At 35.7% G+C, this 21,551-nt stretch overlaps 1 protein-coding gene across 4 annotated transcripts in view; it reads left to right on the top strand.

The window, feature by feature from the left end:
• Positions 1-12,290, top strand: part of LOC128527173 (histone demethylase UTY-like) — a 57,696-nt gene extending 45,406 nt beyond the window's left edge. For all 4 annotated transcript variants that reach the window (XM_053499503.1, XM_053499502.1, XM_053499501.1 and 1 more), the window contains 6 exons: positions 10-158; positions 348-650; positions 2,353-2,494; positions 5,530-5,656; positions 7,608-7,778; positions 11,339-12,290. In XM_053499503.1, coding sequence (XP_053355478.1) covers positions 10-158; positions 348-650; positions 2,353-2,494; positions 5,530-5,656; positions 7,608-7,778; positions 11,339-11,368 — 922 coding nt within the window. In that variant the 3' untranslated portion in view covers positions 11,369-12,290. The remainder of the gene's footprint in view (positions 1-9; positions 159-347; positions 651-2,352; positions 2,495-5,529; positions 5,657-7,607; positions 7,779-11,338) is intronic.
• Positions 12,291-21,551: the final 9,261 nt, after the last annotated feature.

Raw genomic sequence — 21,551 nt, 5'->3', positions numbered from 1 at the left:
CCCCTACAGATGGAAACTTCAGCTACAGGAGCTGGTTAAACTACCTGCATTTGCTCGGGTGGTGTCTGCTGGTAACCTGCTCAGCCATGTGGGTCACACCATCCTAGGCATGAACACTGTCCAACTCTTTATGAAGGTTCCTGGTAGCAGAATACCTGGTAAGTAATATGACATTTAGGTCAACTTTGATGTCTAACTTTACAATCTATCTCATATTTAATTCCCACGCAATGCCTAATTAATGCCTATTTAATTGCAACTTTTTAATTCATTACATTTACAGTAAATGCAAGAAAGCCCCCTGTTAGGTTTTATGAAGTAATAATTAAACATGAATATATCTGTAGGTCATCAAGAACATAACAATTTCTGCTCTGTCAACATCAACATTGGGCCAGGGGACTGCGAGTGGTTTGCAGTACCTGAGCCATACTGGGGGGTAATGAGCGAGTTCTGTGAAAAGAACAACGTCAACTTCCTAATGGGCTCGTGGTGGCCAAACCTGGAAGATATGTATGAGGCAAATGTTCCCGTGTACCGGTTTATCCAGCGCCCTGGAGACCTGGTTTGGCTCAACACAGGCACAGTGCACTGGGTCCAGGCCATCGGCTGGTGCAATAACATCTCCTGGAATGTCGGCCCTCTGACTGGTATGTATTTTGGGAGCTATCAATATATTTTAGCCTTCTCCCATAACTGTGTTTGACTGGAATGAAAACCTTTGTTATACACATTTTTTAATCTCAAAATTCGTATTGCTTGTTAAAGTAATACAAATTTAATTGTAGCCTTCTTAACCTGATAAATGCCTCCTACACAGACTCTGTTACTCCAAAAAAAGTGTGCAAACTATGAGAAACTGTGGCAAAGAAAAGTTCAGATATCAGTTTTGACATATGCAAATGGTACTGGTCAGATAGAAGCCAGATAAACAAAGTTTATCTGAAATAATAATGCATTGTTACATTTTAAGTGATGATTCACAAGTTAGAATTTGATCATTTTCAGCCTGAACACAATCGACAGTAGAAATGGGGATCTAGATGCTCCATATTAATAGCAAGGCAACTATCTGGAGGTGTGATGTATAAGTTCTTTTTCAAACAGTCAACTTTCAAACAGTCAACTGGGGATCATGTTTAATAAATTTATATTTGTATGTTCATTAATATAATGCTACAACTTACTGTAAATGCATAATTAATTCAAATGATGCAGGATAACTCATTTAAAGGTAAGAAGGTTTACTTTGTCATTTTCAGTGCTGTGTTGTGTTGAGTGGGCATTACTCCATAAATACGGGAAGAACACAGATTTGAGAATACCTCAACTTGACTTGAGTTGCAGTGGCCTTTTATGTCATGAAAAAACATGGTTCCCATTTATTGTTGACGGAAAATTTAAAAGTTGTCTCTCACGTCTATCAAAAAGTAATAATATTTTTGAAAGAACCAACATTTGCAATGTTTTATCTATTCTAATAAATAAAAAATTATAAATTAAAATGAAATAAAATAAACTGAATTGTCGGCTAAATTGTAAAACTTTTATTAGGAATACCATTGACATGAAGGTGAGTACTTGGTTTGCAGCAATTTTTAGGTACAGTATTTAGTTGGGTTCAAAGGAACGCTAGGACCCAACGTTTTGCGGCAGAAAATTGCCCAGTGCATCACTTCGCCTTCACTGGATTGCCTTTTTCCATAATGCATTCTGATTTTATCCAAATATTTTATTATTATTATTATTTGTAACAAGCAAATTCAATTACATTTTTACATCCAATTATTCAATTTACATTTGCAATTTGGTGTACTACTATTAATATTTTATTAATACCCAGCTATTATTGGTTAAAAATTGTAATTTATGTGTAATATGTAAAATGGCAATGCAATAGTAAATTGATATTTCAATTTCCAACTTGTCCATGCAACTTTGTGCTCAAAATTAAAAGTCATTTATTGCATTTACATTTGCTGTTTAATATAATGCTATTAAGATTTCATTTACATGGGCATTTGGATGCTTCATGTGTACCTTTAAATTAAAATTTTATTTGTGTGGCTTTTGGTTATGCAATTACGATTATGATAATTAAAATGTTATTTGGCATATGTATATGTATTTACTAGCAATGCGTTTTTATGATAGCAAAATTAAAAAGAGAAAAAGGCACCTTCTTGCTTTGCAATAATCATACTCACAAAACTGTTCATTCTAATCCATTTGCATTTTTAACGCCTGCTACCCATCAACCATAAATCAGGGTAGACTAACAAACCACGATATTCAACAAAAAAACTTCTTCTTGAACTTTCCATAGTACTTATCTGTAATATCTGTTCATAGCACATCAGTACAAACTGGCTGTTGAAAGGTACGAGTGGAACAAACTCCAGACCGTCAAGTCAGCAGTTCCTATGGTGCATCTTTCCTGGAACATGGCAAGGAACATCAAAGTGTCTGACCATAAGCTCTTTGAGATGATCAAGTGAGTTTGTTTTAAGCTCATTGGCAAGTGATCTATACTGGATCCATGCTGTTTTTGTGACTAAAGAGCAACATGTTGGTTGAGCTTCTTCAAAGTCTGTTGTTATCACCCAGTTTGTCTCAGTGTTCAAAATGTTTTAAAGAACTAGTGGTGCTACACTGTCCCGTCTGATAGATATTTCTCTTTCTGCTATATTCTTTTACAATGCAGTCAGGTCAAGTTTGGACAGTAATCTAATTTATCTCACTTACACCATCAGAAATTTGCATTAAGCAATCAACATATGATTAAAATGTAAATATTCAGCTTTAATTCAAAGTATTTATACAAATCCTTTGCATTCAAAGACTGGCTGAATTCTGTAACCTATGGACATTATCCAATGTTGAGTTTCTTCCCATGAAGTTCTTTGCCAGGCCTTAACTTGAGTCGTCTTTAGTTTAATTCTATATAATTCAACTTAATTTTATTTGTATACTGTAGCAGTCACAGTCAAAGGAAAATTATGGTCTTTCTGCCTTGAAAAAAATGTGCTCAGTGGGGTTGAGTTCAGCTGTCGATTTATAAACATTTGACTTTAAAAGCTCTTGGGTTGCTTTTTGTTATATCATTATTCATCTTTACTGTGTTGTCAGTTTTGCAGGACTTGACTGAATCAGTGTAGAAATTAGTGGAGTAATAGACTATAGTTCTGTGACCAGGACAAATCAGTCCACGTGGTTCTGTATGCATTTAAACCATAGATTTATTAATGTTTAATCATTTAATTGTGAAAATTTTGGACTTGTGCAATTGATATGCTTAATAAATAAGCTTAATTATTTATGTACATACTTTTTTTTTATTTTACCCACCGAAAACACAGCACAAGATTATACAAAGTAGCTAAATTATTATAATTATTTTTATTTACTATTGTTTAATTGACAGGTCAAAAATATCTTTAATAGGCACAGCTGCATCATAAACTTCTGGTCAATTTCTACAGGTCTACCATCACCATCCTGACAAACTGCATGAATGTGGAGTTGTAGGGAGTTGCAGGTGATAGTTATACGAGAACTCTTTGATACCTAAAAGTCAGGTCTATACTTTTGAAGGTTTGAAGATGTGATTCTTAAAAAGTGATGTCAAGATGGAAGGGCCCTGTAAACCAACATTTTCCTTAAATTAGCTCTATATTTCTTGAGTTTGTTGGGTTTGTGACAATGTTTTTAACCCTTTTGACCAGAGGCAGAAAGTTTACTCGGAACATATCACCTATAGTGGTCGTAATAAAATCAGCCAACCATACACTTACAGTGGAACCTTGGATTACGAGAATAATTTGTTCCGGAAGTGGGATCTTATTTCAAAACACTCGTAAACCAAGTTAAATTTTCCCGCCAAAAAAATTATTTTATTAATTCAAATTATTCATTCCACAGCCCCAAAAAATAAATACATAAAAATAATTAAAACAAAATAAAAAGTAAAAATTAAACAAATTAACCTGCACTTTACATAAAAAAAAAAAAGAAGGTAAAAATAAATCTCAACAGATAAGTTTTTCCGTTTGTGTGCGGTGTGTGTGTGTGTGTGTAAATAGCTAAAGTAAGGAGCTTCTCCCCTCTTTCCCTTCTCGTCTTACACAGTTACCCTTCCTCCACTCTTTTTATACACGCGCACATATTGGAAACACTGTTTTATCGTGAAAATAAACAAGAAATCTCTCTGACACGATTGAGCGACACACTAACGGAATCACTGCTGTAAAAAGAAAAATAAGTTAACCTGCACTTTACCATTGAAAAGAATCGCGACAGAGCAGTTTTTCTGTGTAGAGCAGAGAGAAAGAGTATGTGTGTGAATGGCACGGTGTCCAATGACGCGCGCGCACACAGACACAAAGAGCAGGCTGATACAGATACAGAAAATGGATCTTTAACCTCTCTAATGATAATTGCTTTTGTTTTACACGCACGCTGTAAAATATGTTTTACGCACACACACGTGGTCACAGTGTTATAGTACAAGTACAAGTGTGCACGGATGTTGATTATACCAGTGAGAGACGAGCACTACGACCCAGCAAGGGGAGACGACTACCCACAATTCTGCAGCGCAGGAAAGAGAAAAACCGTTGGCTCAGTTGTGATTACGTAACCCTCGGCATCAAAACAAGAAGCGCATACGTGATACATGAAACTTGTTACTCGTAAACCAAGACTTGTTCGTTTTCCAAGTCAAAATTTATTAAAACACTTTGCTCACCTTGCAAACTTGCAAACTATGTTACTCGCGATTCGAGGTTTCACTGTATACTGTATAGTGTTAAAGAACGTGGGAGCAGTTTAGCAAGCAGGTTAATCTGTAGTAATTCTCTCTTCTGATAGTTGAACTTATAACCCAAGTTTGCACCAAAATGTCCCAGTATGACTAAACCGAAGCTTTCCTCTGAGCATAGCCAAATATCTAGGGCCTGTCATGATGGCAAATAAGAGTAGCGATAACGGGCAGTGCGGCCTTGTACCTCAGTACTGTTCACTATTGGTAATAATGCGTTTCATTTGTGTATTTTAATATTTTAATAGTTTTCTCTTTGTTTTTGTTTAACTATTCATCTTTTTGGTTGTTGTTTAATGTCACCATGGATTAAACAACATTTATTTAATACAAAAATTTAACAATATACATTTTTCTTTTTATAAAAATGTTAATATTCTTCATTATTAGAAAGTTTTATTGTGCTTCGTGGCTTGTTGCAACCTGTAAATAATGGTAACATCCACATTACATATACTATACAGGTAGCACATTTTATTTTTTTTCTTTCTTTTCCTTCCCTTTACCTTTCTAATAACTCAAGCAGCTTTATAGCTTGTTTATTTTAGACTTCTATTGCTATTTAATGTACAATTTTAAATATTTTCTTAATAAATTTGTTTATATCAGACACATAAATCATCTTTTGCACCTTTAATGCCTGATTCTTGCCCAAACTTCTACAACTACAGTTGTGTTGATGCAGTTTAAATGTGGTATGTTGTGTCCAGGTTCTGTTTGCTGAGGACACTGAGACAGTGTCAGAAGGTAAAGGAGATGCTGATAACAGCAGGAAAGGAGACTATATGGCATGGAAGAAGCAGGGATGAACCTGCACACTACTGCTCCATCTGTGAGGTGGGTTTAAGATTTATACTTGAATAGTAGGATTGAGTAGGGTCCCTTTAGTACCTCATACACTTTTACTAAAATTCACCACGGAGGGGTAATAATTTAAAAAAAGACCTATATTGTTCTAGAATGTGGAAAATAAATCCAAACTTGTGTCGAAACTTTTGACTGGTACTGTACATCTAATTCTTGTGCTTTTCAGGTTGATTCTTGTGCTTTTATAAAGGAAGGCCTACTTAGAATAAAGCTATGATGTGTACCACTCAAATGTGGAGGTTTATAAGCCCTGTCTCATTACTAGATCTAATGTTTAAAATTGCTCTACCCTTTTAATAAAGATTAAGATTACATGTGCTGTAGATTTATATTATGCTTATAATATTCACATGGATTAATGCTATATGTATATAATAGTAATGGGATATAGCTTGGATCATTTTAGTGACTCTCGGTCAGAAGACTAGTGTTCTTCTCAAGTAGTCACATTAAAGACTCGTTCAAAAAGAATAAATCGTTCATAAACGACCCATCACTAGTATATAGGAATTATTGCATGTGCCTTATTGTTGCATCCACCTTATTTGCAGCATCCTGACGACCTCTATTTAAAGGTTTTGTGAAAGACACCCATTTACCCTTTTCTGGTTATTTCATCTAACCAGAAAATAGTCTGTATTTATTACACTGTCTATCGATGCACACCATATTTAATGTTAAGTTGTGGATTTGCAGAAAACTGGTATTGTGAACAGTCAGCAGTTGCCTTAATAAATGTTATAAGCAAAAATATTACAATGCATAGTAAGTTGCCATATTGTGTCCAATAGCTCCCCGTCACTAGGGGGCTCCCACATTAAGGCTAACTTCCAGTCAGTCAGGGAGGGCCGAACCACGTGACGCCAGTCGGCCGCATCTTTTTGAACTGCTCGCTCACGCATCATTGGGGGCGGCGTAAAACACTCAGTAGATAGTGCTATCCGCTTCTTCCGCTTGCGTGAGCTTACAGACACCCATGGTTGGCTGTAGGGCCAAGATTAATGTAAGAGCAGTTCATTTTATTAAAGTATGAGATTCAGCTGGTTGTTTTATAAACCTTATGTCAGTTTTGGATTTCTGAGCAGACTTCTTCCAGGGTCAGTTACATATGAATCAGTTGCTAAATGTTGATTAAATATTCATTTAAAAAGGAGTGTGTCTGCCCATGTTCACGTTAGGCTGAAAGTACTCCCTATTCCCAATAAGGTTTCCATCATTTCACCTAATACTTTATAACAATGGCCCATGTTTTTCCAACAAACATCCCACGTGTCAAAATTCAAAATATGTTTAAAAAACTTTGTATGGCTCCTAAAAAGCTCATGAAGATGATCATGTGGTCTGGAAATATTTTTAAATTAATTAATTAAAAAAAATTTATTTTTTGTTTTTTTTACAAAACTGTTTAAGTTTAAAATTTAAGTAATTAAAATCCACCAACAAATCATTGAGTGGGCTCTGTTCATTGCTGAATCTAGCTTATCTTTCATATATTTGTACAGTGGGAACTATGCATGGCTGGTGCATCACTCTCCTTATCCTAACAAACCTATTCCTATTAAATAGATTAAATCTGGACTCAGCAGACCATTTGACGTCCTTCCCTTAATTCAAAGTCATATCTTTATGCTTCATAGGAAATCTAAACTTTTTATTATTATTTTAATTAATTTATTTATTTAAGTTAAGTTCAGCCTTTATTCGTCACATATACATCACTCCACAGTGAAATTCTTTATTCTTTACATAACCCAGCTTTGTTAGTAGGCCAGGGTCAGAGGGTCAGCCAAGGTCATTTATTTTGCTTAACTGATGATTGCTGCTGGTGGCTATATTTTTTTCGTTGTTTTTATTTATGAAAGTTTTTGAACTTCATTCATTGTTAATGCGATCTGAAATAATGAATTCTGAACATTTTTAGGTGGAAGTTTTCAATCTTCTTTTTCTCACGAGTGAGAGCTACTCCCAGAAGACATTTGTGGTTCACTGCCAGGACTGCGCGCGTAAAGGCAGCAGTGATCTGAATGGTTTTGTGGTGCTAGAACAGTACAGGATGGAGGACCTCATGCAGATCTATGACCAGTTTTCATTAGTAAGTCCACTTTGTAATGCTTAATATTTATGCTTAAAATATACTTAATACATTTTATCATACTTAATACACAATACTGCATTTCATTTTGCCAATTGTCAGAAATTTACTCCTGAGATTATATTTAGATTTGAATTGTTATACAGTATATACTGTATAGACAGTGCATCTCAATAAATGTTCATATTGTGGAAAAGCTATTTTATTACATTTTATTTAAAAAGTACAACTCATATTCTAGATATAAAGTGAAAAAGTGATTTTTTTTGTTGTTTGTTTCATGAAAATAAAAAGATCTAGTATCTCAAATATTAGACTATTTTCTAAGATCAATCAAAAAAGATTTACAATACAGAAATGTCTTCCTTTTGAAAAGTATGTACATTTATACGCTCACCTTAACACAAATTACTGCAGCAGTGCAGCATAGCATAGGGCGATCAAGCCTGTGGGACTCCTGAGGCTTTACTGAAAACTAGGCTGCTTTGATGCTGTAGCAACCTTTATCTTTGTCTGTATTGTTGGGTCAGGTGTTTCTCATCTTCCTCTTAAAAAACACCCATTAGATTCTCTGTGGGGTTGAGATCAGGCGAGTTGGCTGGCCAGTCAAACTAGTTAGTGGTAGTTTAGGCACTGTGGGCAGGTCCTAAATTCTGGTGGAAAAAGTAATTGGCATCTTCATAAAGTTTGTCAGAAGATAAAAGCATGAAGTGCTCAAAAATCTATTGGTAGATGCCTGGACTTGAGACTAGAGACCTGCGAGGGACAGATTTTTCAGTCCCGCTCCCGCAAGATTCTGTCCCGCTCCCACAAAAATATATATTATTTTCTCCCGCTCCCGCCCACAGTATTCAAGTTTTGTCCCGCCCGCAAAATCCTGCAGGTAAACATATAAGTAGTTTTATTTTTACTGCTTCTTCTGCTTTCAATTGCTTCCCTTTTGAGTATATATAAAAAAAGAAACGGAAAATAAATATGTTTCGTTTTATTTGAGTTTAATTTAATGAAATGAGGAACATGGACACGAACGAGGAGCTTTTTCAGAACATAGAAATACACTCAAAACTGTTAGAAATAGGCTAATAATTATGCACCCGCATTCACCCATCAAATCTTGTCCCGCGCCGCACTCCATGCGCTGGGTCCTGCGATACTCCCGCGGGAATGCAGGTCTCGACAACACAGTGCACCAATAGCAGCAGATGACATGCCACCCCAAATCATCAAAGACTGGAAACTTCACACTGAACTTTAAGCTAATTCTGTGCCTTTCCACTCCTGACTTTAGTACCTAGATTTCGAAATAATATGCAAAATTTACTTTCATCTAAAAAGTGAAATATTACTGAACAGCTGTCAATAAGCAGATTTTGCTTGTGTCTACTGAACTAGACTGAGAGATACAAGATATTATACTGTATGAATACTAATTTACTCTAACTCAAAATGAAAAGTTCTAATAATTTAAGATGGTGGATTTTTGATAAACATGAACTGTAAGCTGCAATCATTGAAAATAAAACAAAAGAGGCTTAAAAATGTAATGAATTTAAAATAACCTTTCTGTGATATTTATTTTTGTTTGAGATGTACTGTACTCTATACGTATATACACACCCTATATAATCAGCCATAACATTAAAACATTAAGTCTAATATTGTGCGGATTCCTGTTGTGCTGCCAGGACAGTTCTGCGGCATGACTTCAGAAGACCTGTGCGGGTGTGCTGTTGTGTCTGGCACCGGGATGTTAGTGGAGGATCCTTTGAGTGCTGTGGGTTGTGGGGTCGGGCTTCCATGGTTTGTCTGTCACATTCAGTGGATGATCGGTCAGTTTGAGATTTGGGGAATTTGGAGTCCTGAACCTTGAACTCTTGCCCTTCTAAGCCCCATACATGGCAGGCTGTGATGCACTGGGCCTTCTGATACTTTTTTCTCATGCCAGCATTTACTTTTTTTTTAAGCAATTTGTGCTAATTAGGATTCCCTGTAGGATTGTACCATAATGGATAGCCTTTGGTCTCCAGAGGCATCCATAAGCATTGGGGTCTTATGATTCTGTTACCAAATTACTGGTAGGTGAATATTTTGTCCCTAAAGTTGATTTGTTTGCAGAACAAAATTGGCAAGTGTAAGAATTTAAGTAACCAGGGCCAAAGACTAGACCACTGGGTTAGGGCAGCTCCAAAACTTAAGATTTTGTGGCATGTCTCTGGTCTGCAGTTGTCAGGACCTACCAAAAGTGGTCCAAGGAAGGTGAATTAGAAGGTCATGGGTAACCAAAGCTCATTGATGCACATGGGGAGTGTCGGCTGGCCCATGTAGTCTGATCTAAAAGAAGAGCTAATGTTGCATAAATTGCTGAAAAAAAATGCATGTTCCGATGGAACGGTGTTAGAACACAGTGCATTACAGTTTGTTGCTTAGCGGATGAGTAGCTGGAAACTGGGCAGAATGCCCACGATCATGTGTTTACCGACAAAAGCACCTTGAGCATGTGAGCATCAAAATTGGACCATAGCACAATAGAAGAAGGTCTGGTCTGATGAATCTTTATCTTTCTTTTTTTTCGTTTTCCTTCTATATCATGTGGATGGCCAGGTGTGTTTGAGTCACTTACAGTACTTGGAGAAATTATGCACTATGGCAACAAGGCAAGCATGGACAGGTAATGTGATGCTTTTAGCAGGGTTCTGTTGTAAAGCCCTCAGTCCTGCCATTCATGTCTGTTACTTTGACATGTGTCACCTACCTAAACATTTTTCCTGAACAAATACACCCCTTCATGGAAACCGTATTCCCTGATGGCATTGGTCTCTTTCAGAAGGATAATGCATCTTGCTGCTCTGCAAAAATGGTTAAAAAATGGTGTGAGGAGCACAACAAAGAGTTTGTGGTGTTGGCTTGGCATTCAGATTTCTCAGATCTTAATCCAATGCAGCATCTGTGGGAAGTGCTGGAAACACTTGGAAATCGATGGAGGTCCCATCTCACGACTTATAGGACTTTAATTATCTGCTACTAACAGCTTGTACCAGATCCCTCAGCAACCCTCAGAGGTTTAGTGTGGAGTACATGCCTTGATGGGGCAGACAGCAAAACAGGGACCAGTATTTGGCAGGTGGACACAAGATTATGAGTGGTCGTTTTATATTATAACCAAGGTTTAAAGGTTTTATTTTAAGTGTATAAACTACTAAAGTGAGACAGAGAAATATTTCTACTGAGCAAGAAGTGTTGTGCTTTCGATCTGCCCAATAGCAGGTTAGACAGCTTTTGGCTTCAATTTTTGTTTTTGTGCATTCAATTTGATTTTCATGCTGTTCACCAGACACATAGTGTCAAAATAATAACGCCTTAAAGCATTCTTAATGTGCAGTCCACCTTAGGAATGTCTAGAGGCAAATTACTACTGGTAATGCCGATTACCAATGTAACACTTATGCATGCCTAATGCATGTCTTATGTTCCTTTGTATATATATATATATTTATATATATATATTTATGATTTTTCCCCCCTTCGCTCAGGAAAACATAACACCTTTTTCTGTTTTTTAGGCGCCTCCCCTGCATTCATCGTCATCTTGACATTAAGACTGTGGTTGTAAACAATATCTCATTACAGGAAGGTAAAATGGACCATTTCTAATATTCAGGAAAGTCAAGGCTGTGCTGTGCACGGCTGGTATCCATAGTGGCCGCCCAGGGATGCCTGCTGAAGCAGCTCTGTGTCTATGCAACATGTTGTTAAAATGCAGCACATCATGTTGGTCTACAGGGGGCAGTAATGGAAGCACTTTCTCACAGGACTTCTCCCTCCTATATGACTTGGCTCTGCTTCTTCAGTGAAGTTAAATCAAAACATGGGAGGAAATTATGGGGGAAATTTTTTTGTATATATTGTCTAAGCAACTGGCACTTACAAGACTACTGACTTGTACTGACCCCCCTTTTCTCTTCTTCTTTTCTTTTTTCTATTTTGTTAATGAGCTGATCTACACGTCTTCTTTTTTGTGGGGGCACAAGCCTAGCTGGTCTTTTTGTATGATAGATAAAAAGTTTACCACATCTTTAGATGACAAAATCATACAAGAAAATTGTAATGTGAACATTTAGATGATTTTTTTTTACTGATATTATGTTTTATGAGTCTCGTTATTATATAAACAATATTAAATATTTTTGTTTTTATGTAAGGAAAAGGACAATAAATGAGGAAGATAAAGATCAGCCACAAAGTCACAAAGAAAATGGATTGCACATAGACTAAGAAGTGAAGTTTAAATTGTTATCCCTCACACATCCCCCCAATGCCCCCTTTTTAATATTGATGTACATTTTTACTATTTATAAATGCATATTTATTGCTTGAAGATAATTGTTGATGGAATGCTGTTATTTTTCCCAGAGTACCTGTTATTAAATTTGAAGGAGTTTTGTCATTTAAATGCTACTCCTGCATTTTCTATATTAAAAATAAAACTGCTAAGCAAGCATTGTACTGAACCCATCAATTTGTTTTCTTGTTTGAACCTGTTGAGTTATTAAAAGTTGGTAATGTGTTCATGCACATGTTATATTAACAATTTGCAAAGTCATGTTTTACTACTGTTGGTTGTACTTGTTTGGTCGTATTCGTTTGATCAAAATTTACAATCAAAATAAGGTCATTTATAATGCTACTACTAGAACCTTGACAGTATTATAAAATAATCACACAAATGATCAATAGTTGTATTTCCTGGCAATGTGCAAAGCCCTATAGTACACATGTAATGTTGGGTTCGATGCTTGTTAGTTGTTACTTTGTGGTGTCACCCCTTCATTGCTTATTCATTTGTAAGACAAGTCTAACTTCTGTTCTGTTGGTCAGTACAAAGCTTGACTATCATATAGGAATATTATAATTGTCACATTTAATTTTTCGGATCATAGATACTATGTGAGATTTTAAAATGTATTACCTAGTTTGCTATTTGTTACTGTAAGAAGACCTTTTTTTCTTGTAACACCCCAGATATTTTTATACAGTATCAAACACTCTTTGTCACTAAACAAAAACTTTAAGACAAATTAAGGCAAGCTATTTGGCATAACCCAGTGTATATTTCACAGCTCATAAATCATTTTTACATGTAGTTGCACACAAAGGCTATTAAAGGCTGTACAGTAGTAAACTTTTGCTAAATATAACAATTACAAAGTGCAGTCCACACAGTACCTACCATTTAGAAATGAAGTCCATTTAATTAAAAAAATGTTACTATTTAAACACTTTAACATATTCATGATGTAACTTATAATTTCTGAGCTGCATTCCAGCACTGAACATGATTTTCCAAGATGCTTACAAGATGGATCTGAAACCCAGCAGACAATGTAGCTGTAGGTTCACTAACACAGATATCTACACTGCATGCCAGGTACAAAACCATCTCCAAATAAATTATTTATTTTTATTGCTTTCACTGACTCCTTCGCACCATCAATCCTTTTGTCTTATCAGTACTGTGCGAGTATTCTCTAAACCCCATGCTGAATAATTCTAATTAATAGACAGTAATAATATTGCTTCCTTTATCATTCTTTCTTTTTCATTCATTCATGTCAAAGTGACTATTACCCTTCAGTGGAGTATGAAACTTATTATTAGTATTCGTGTCCTGGGGAGATGCTGTATGTTTCTCAGATTGAATTGAATAAACCCATAAGAGACCCAGTAGCCGGATGTAGCTGCTAGCAGGACGACAGGACCTACACTGACTACTGAGCTACTGAGGGGCTCCTGAGCAACCTGCAACAGTAAACTTGAAGCAAAGTGAGGTGACTGGATTTAGATAACTAAAGCATGCATATAGTGAGGTTTATCATTATGGAGTAATGTTTGTTATTCAGAACTTTTTTTTCAGAAATGTTATAATGAAGTTGCGTTAATAGAGTTCACAGTGTTGAGTGCAGCAGATTGCAGCAGACTGTTGCAAAACATGAAAGAAGTTGGCACTGCATTTCCAGAAAAAAAGGTCTTATCCTCTGTATAGTATTAGTGTGCCGTTTATCAGTGTGACAGGCTGAGGTAACATGGAAAAATGATATCTAGCAGACACATATGGTGGCTTTAGGCTCAGGCTGGAGGAATGTAAAGAGGAGTTTACATACATTTTTAACACTTCAGATTATTAAAAGCAATTCATTTCACTCCAGTTTGATAAATGGTTCTTCACCTTGAACAGCTGATTATTACAGGTTTTATCGCTTTCTGTAACTAAATTACATGAGACTTACAAAACAGTATCTGTAAAAACATGTTGTGCAGTTTGGTAATGAAGGGCATATTATTGAGATCTTTCTCTTATTATCCTTCCCGTTTCTCCTACTTGCTCGCTTTCTCTCTCTGCCTTTCTCGTTCTTTTTTTTTTTTCCATCCCCTGAGCTGTGATGTCTATCCGAAGGTTGCTGTGTTCCTGTTTTCCACTGCTGCTTTACTGCATTGCCGGTTTCCGTGATGTCACTGGCTGTGACGACACATGACACATCACGTTTTTCCATGAATCAGCAAAAAAAGCCCAAGGCTGAGGAAGTCGGCATGATGAAGAGATCTGGTGTATGTAGGAAAAACAATCATGTAGAACTCTTCCGCCAAAATGTTCAAGTGTGTTTTTTAAACAGTTGTAATCATGGAATTTAGGGCAGCTGTCTTAAAAAAATAACTTGCTAGATTTGGGAACTAAATTTTGAGATACATATCGTGCCTTAAATTTTAAGGCATTTAGGATTTGGTAAAAATATTACTTCTTTTATTGAAGATTGCCTTCAAGGCTATTTAAAGTAACATCTCTGTGACATAAAAAAAAAGGTTTAAAGAAATTCTAATTGATCAATCTGGAAGGAATGGAAGTCTGGCACAGTAAGTTACAGTATGGCTTATGGACTATGATACAGTAAAGCTTAATAGCAAGTCAGTGTGTCATAATGCATGTGGGACTTGTGAACTTGCTGTATTGAGCATGCTGGAGATTTATTTTCTATGCCACAAATGTAACCATGTAAAACCTTTAAACTGACTTTAATTTCTCTTTTAACAAAAAAGACATTTTACTTTCTTCCAAACATGCAAATTCTTGTATAATTGTTACAGAGATCCAATACTAATACATTTCTGGTGTAGATATGTAAAAGATTAAGTGTTTATTTATAAATGAACACATCCTTTATTTGTATTGTATTGATAGGGAACGTTGGTATATTTTATGATTTCTTTCTCAAAGTATTAAATCTTTCCACAAAATGTTTTTTTTTTCCTATAAATAACTTTTTTCCTCTAAACAGTGGCCCTAAAATGCTTGTGTACTCCCTGGATCAAAACCATATTATATTATACTCATCATATATTTATACTGATACTGGCACTGCAGTAGACAATATAAGATTGTTCGCTTGACATACATTTTGGACTATCACAGACAGGCCTGGCTAAACCTTATATCGTACATGGGGATTCTTACCATGAACACAAAGTGTAAGCAATTTCTTTCTGTTGTTTTACTTTTTTGTTATTCACACTTTTGCCTCTTTCTCTTTCCTAACTGACCTATTTCCTCGCTCTAGACTCAGGCTCTACAAATTGGCCCAGTTACTAGTAAGATGCCACTGAACTCAAAGCTATCGAAATTAGAGATTACTGTAAAGCATGCTAAATGTATGTGTCTGAGATGAATTAGAAATGTATCAGAGATATGATCGTAAAGTCTTCACTTAATGATCATCTCCCAACACAGATGCACATGTACGTGACGGCTAGTAATAAAGACCAAATTAGATTGTGCTAACAGTTCAAATGTTGGAAATAGTTAGTGCTTGTCTTAGTTAAAAAAAAATTCTTTGAAGTTGTGTGAACAAAAATCTAGATTGCATGGGTTATTGGCAGTCTATAAAATCATATAATATGAATCTTATCGTTCCATATTTCACTATACACAGATTGACCTACTTGACTAACTAATATATTTTGTTCATAAGCTCAAACTTTACCCTTCACCCATATGGCTTGCCTCATTTACTCCCTCCCTCTGTCCTTCTTTATCTCCCTTGCGTTCTCACACGTAACTGCCAGGGCTGTCAAGATAGTCACCATTTCATGAGGGACAAGGACAGCATGCAATGGCATCACATCTTAGATGCAGACATGCAAAAGTTGGATAACATTTTTATTAGTAAAATAATCAATCAATTTAAATTAACTTCTTTAATAGGAACAAAAGTGTTCAAATATTGATTTAGTTGCTATTGAAATGTTAACTGTAAGGAGGTGTTTACAGGAAAATATATTCAAATAACATTATAATTATAAAACTTATTCAATATCACCTTGTTATGGAATCGCTTGATTACAGATTAAACATTAGGTTGTTCTACCTCTTTTAAACCTTATTACGTTTAAATTAACACAGACATAATACGACAGAGGCAGAATTTGCAATGTAATGAGGAATAAACTAAAATTGATTAGGAGAAGAAGTTAAAACTGAATGAAGTTTAAGTTGAGACCAAGACGTAAATTAAAAAAGCCCATAAGTAGAGGAAGGATCTTCCTCTGGTTTAACTTAGTCTTCCTTTCCCCCTTTTACTTTCTCCATATACACCAGCTGTTTTCAGCCCTTCCAAATTTTCCTCATGTGACTGTCATAAAACCTGGTAAGAAATTTCATCAATACGACATGGCATGCAATACATGTTCATAATCGCTCCACTGCATGGCATCCATCCTGTGTTCAAGGAGGGACCACTCTCAGAGAGCTGATGCAGAGCCAGGTGTGGCATGAATGGGCCTCTTTCTCACATACACATTATTATATCCCACTACCACCCAGTCATTCATATCCTTTCTCCTCACCTGCCATCTCAAATGCATTTTAATGTGTGATTGACGGTATGAGACATGACATTGGACATACAAACTGTTTAACTTGGTGAAGCGTAACTGTTACTAAACTATCTACATTGCAAATTCATGACAAAAAAAGGTTGATTTTGTACTTACAGCCCAGGCGATCAGTACGTAGAACTGCCTCAAGAAATGTTTCAGTTCTTCTTTAAATACAAACTCTGTGGGTCTGATTGTAAATGTTCGCTGTACACTGTGCCCTTTTTCCTCCCATGCTGTAATAGAGTCACATGCTGCCAGGGGAACCTTTTAAAAGAGAGGCGGGAGTGGTAAGGGGGAGGGGCGGTTCTTCATTTTGAGCTATCATATGCCAAGAGCTGTTTTTTTCCCCCATTACTGCTTTCTGAACGTCTGGGTCAGGAGCGGGTCGTTTTTGATCAGCAAAAGGTCTTCAAACTAAGGCTGTGTAAAAAACCGGAAGAAAAAAAAAATACTAAGAAGAACTGAAAAAGTATTCGCCAGATGTAACGTGTATGATTGATCTCATCCAGTCCATGTACTGATGATCATTAGTACATGAAGCATCTTAAGGCTAAGCTTAATGTGGGTAATTTACACCTTTACAGAAGAGATACAATATGAACAAACTAAATGGTTTTAATAATACATTTAAAGATTCAATTAGCTTCATTTTTCAATTACGCTTTAAATTGGAGCAATAAAGCTTAATAATCAATAATTAGATTAAATGTCACCAGGTTATTGATAATGTAATTTGTTAATAATAATTATCAGTGTAATTGATCTTTCCATAGTTTTGGTAAAGGTTAATCCTGGTTCCGGGCCTTTTGTGGCTCACCACTGCATTTTTTTTTTTTTTTGTGAATTCAAAACTTCTTTTTTTTCTTTTTTTTTCTTTTTTTTTTGCAACTGCTGATGAGTCACTTGAATATTTTACTATGACCTCACTTTTTCTGCTTTCAAAGTCTTCCTTGAATGGTGTTTCATGATATCTTCACCCCTGCCTATTTCAGGTTGTTGGTGATGCCCTGCCTTTTGTTTATGGGGTTTTCTTCACAGCCTGATATACCTGATGTTCTTTCGTCAACCTGGTCAATGTCTGGTTGTTATTACACTTGTTTCAGCTATGCCTAGTGTAATGGTCTCTGATCAGAAACCAAAAGTAGTCATTCAGAGGTGATATATGTTATATGGTGCCTCTGTGTGCATGGTGTTTGCATGTTCTCCTCGTGCTTGGAGGTTTTTCTCCAGGTATTCTGATTTCCCCTCACAGTCCTAAGACATGGAGAATAGGCTAATTGCCCATTGTGTGTGTTTGTGTGTGTGGGGTGTGTGCATGACATGTAATAGATTGGCAACCTGTTTAGGGAGTACTCTGCCTTGTGCCCAAAATCCCATGCTCCAGGCCCTCCTGTACCCATGTACAGAATAAGGCGGTATATATAATGAATGAATATTTAAAATGAATGAATATATAAAATGAATATACTGTACAAGAATGTGACAATTTTCCACTGCCTTCTTTTTTACTAGTTTTGTGTGCATCCTGTAGTGTTACACTCATAGCTACTAAAGGTCTCCTGTTTAAATATACTTGTGTGATTAAGCTTGTTTTATCTACACTGCATTTTATTTATGACTGTAATGGTTCCACACAGCAGCGGGAGATATCTCTACTGTAAGTCCTGGTTCAGGTATAGAGAATACCTCAACAGATCATTTTCTTTGTAAGTTTCTGTGCAAATGGTAAATTAATATGTATTTGTTTACAATAAATTGACCTAGTGTGTATTATTTAGTTATAATGATTAAAATAATGCTTTAAATTGATACTGTAACTCAAAATTAAGAAAACAATCACAGCAAATGTTATCAGGGTTTTAGACAATAGTGTTGTTCACTTTTAAAATTCGTATTTTCTTTATATAATTTAAAAAGTATTTTATATATTATATAGTGAAATTTCTACCTTGTTCATTTTATTCGGATTTAATTTTGTACATCAGGTTTGTTTTCTTTTCTTCACTTGTTAGAGAATTCAAACATAGCTTTATATTTAGTTATTATATTCGTTTTTGTTTTAGTTTTTTATATTTTAATAAATTGATGATAAAATTTTTTAAATCTTGTATTTGCACGACTGCATATTTCTGTTGATGACACCATTGACCCATAAAAGTCATCATACTGTGCCCAATTATTATCCTTTATATACAGTGAGGTCAATAAGTATTTGATCACTTATTTAAAATCAGATTTTATCACTATTTAAAAGCAAAATAACAGGTCTTTGAGGGTCAGAAATCTGGCATAAGCAAGTAATCAGATACCTATTTGACACAGTAATTCACAAATAAATTATAAAAAAATCATACAATGTAATTTCTGGATTTTTCTATTTAGATTCTGTCTCTCACAGTGGAAAATCACCATATATTTATATATTAATGGAAAAAATAATTTTGTGTAGAATATTTGTAGACCATCTGCTAGTTGAGTGTTTTATTATGCATGTTTGGGGCCGCCTAGTGGATAAACACAGTTAATACCATTAAAAAAATAACATTAGGAATTCAGATAAATGCGAAGAGTAGAAGTAAAACCTTCAAGTGCAGTCAGTCAGTCAGCCTTAATTTGAGTGTTTCAGTAAATGAAAGTAATTAGCAGTAAAAGATCTAATGTTGATGGAGGTGCAAATAAGGGTTATAACGGGGATGTACAGGGTCGGCCATGCAAGCTACAACGGTTCTCACCTTCGGTCACGTATGTGTTGTGCTCTTGGGTTCTTGCTCAAGAGGTAATGATCATCCAGTGGTGTGACACACTGAAAACGTAGTTCTCTTCAATCCACTCACTATTCACACACTTTAACATCTAAAAAAATATAAGAAAGTATATGGTTAATAGTATAAATTATAACTACTTATAATTAATTAGTTTGTCTTTGATGGCCAGGCCAGGGAGTTATTGTGGCAGTGAAATATTACCTGAGTAAGTAGGCCTAAACCACTGAGGCCATGCAAGCGCAAACTATCAAGAAACACTACCTGTATCAGCCCAGTTCAAGACCATCCTCATCGACATCAAGTTAAACTGTATTCAATTCAATTTCAAGCAGATCATAAAGTCAATTCAATTCAATTTTATTTGTATAGCGCTTTAAACAATTGTCATTGTCGCAGAGCAGCTTTACACAATCAAAATAATTATTTAAGTTTGTATGGAATGTGAATGTGTATGAATCAAAATGGTCAGATAGTCCCTGGTGAGCAAGTCGAGGGCGATGGTGGCAAGAAAAAACTCCCTGAGATGGTAATAGGAAGAAACCTTGAGAGGAACCAGACTCAACAGGGAACCCATCCTCTTTTGGGTGAAACAGAAAGCAGATCTGCATTCATACAGTGTGTTAGGTGGCAGGCAGTTCAGCTATAATAGCTGATGTTAATTGATGTTAATATGGAGTCCAGGTAGTTATTGAAGATTAAGGTAGGCTTGTAGGAAATTCCAGTCCTGAACTATCGAGCAACTGCAGCCAAGTCAAGTCCTCAGAGAAAAGCGGGTCAACACCAGTTGAGGCCAGAACCGTCCTCATGATAGAGTGAAACCGTCCCCAGACACTATATAATATAATTATATATAATATATAATATTTCAGCTGCTTTTATTGTTCTATATTTCTTCATACATTCTTCAAATATTTTCTATATTGTGTATTTTTGTTGAACAGTTATTTATTTTTTTTTACTTTAATTTTTATATTTTATTTTATTCTTTCCTAGTTTTATTTACCCTTTATTTTAATTTTCATATTTATTTCCTATTACTATTCAGTCTTCTATTTTTAGGTCACGAGCAGTTGTCTAAGCATTTCACTGCATATCGTACTGTGTATGACTGTGTATGTGACAAATAAAAATTTGAATTTGATTTATAATATAGCCTGTAATGTATAATGTGATTGATATTAACTGTAGAGTGCAAGCAGAGACTCCGGCAGGATTAACTATAACAGCATAACCAAAAGGGGAGAGCCAGGAGGAAACACAAACATGAGGGCTCCCTGAGATGTAAAGCAACCAATCACCTCACCGTCAGCAAACCTGAGTGATCAATGAGAGTGGGGAGGACAGCATCTAAACATACCAGTTCACCTAATACTCTACGCCCATAAGTTCCCCAGATCTGCTCCTTTACCCAAGACAAATATATTTATAAAAATGCTTGATTAAATAAAAAAGTTTTTAGCCTAGACTTAAACACTGAGACTGTGTCTGAGTCCTGAACACTATTTGGAAGGCTATTCCATAACTATGGGGCTTTGTAAGAAAAACGCTCTGCCCCCAGCTGTAGTTTTCATAATAAGGGGTACTGACAAGCAGCCTGCATCTTTTGATCGAAGTAGGCGTGGCGGATCGTAAGACACTAGCAGTTCACTCAGATACTGCGTCGCGAGGCCATTTAATGCTTAATATGTCAAGAGTAGTATTTTAAAATCTATTTGAAATTTCACAGGAAGCCAATGGAGTGAAGATAATTTTAGTGTGATGTCCACGTATCTTCTGGTTCTAGTGAGGACTCTTGCTGCTGCATTCTGGACCAGCTGAAGTCTATAATCACACTGAGGTCTTTTACTGTTGCATTTGATGGAACAGAAAGGCCATTTAAAGTTACAGTGTGATCTGAAATCTTACTTCTAGCTGTATGCGGTCCTATAAATAAAACTTTTGTCTTATCAGGATTAAGCAGAAGGAAGTTAATTAGCATTCAATTTCTTATGTCCTGCACACATTACCCGACTATAGTAAGCTGTTTTTTCTCCTCTGGTTTTGCTGAGACATATAACTGTGTGTCATCAGCATAACAATGAAA

Source organism: Clarias gariepinus, chromosome 6 (genome assembly GCF_024256425.1).
Source record: "Clarias gariepinus isolate MV-2021 ecotype Netherlands chromosome 6, CGAR_prim_01v2, whole genome shotgun sequence".
Taxonomy (NCBI): Eukaryota; Metazoa; Chordata; class Actinopteri; order Siluriformes; family Clariidae; genus Clarias; species Clarias gariepinus.
Note: the sequence above shows the minus strand (reverse complement) of the source record. Positions and strands in the feature narration are given on the sequence as shown.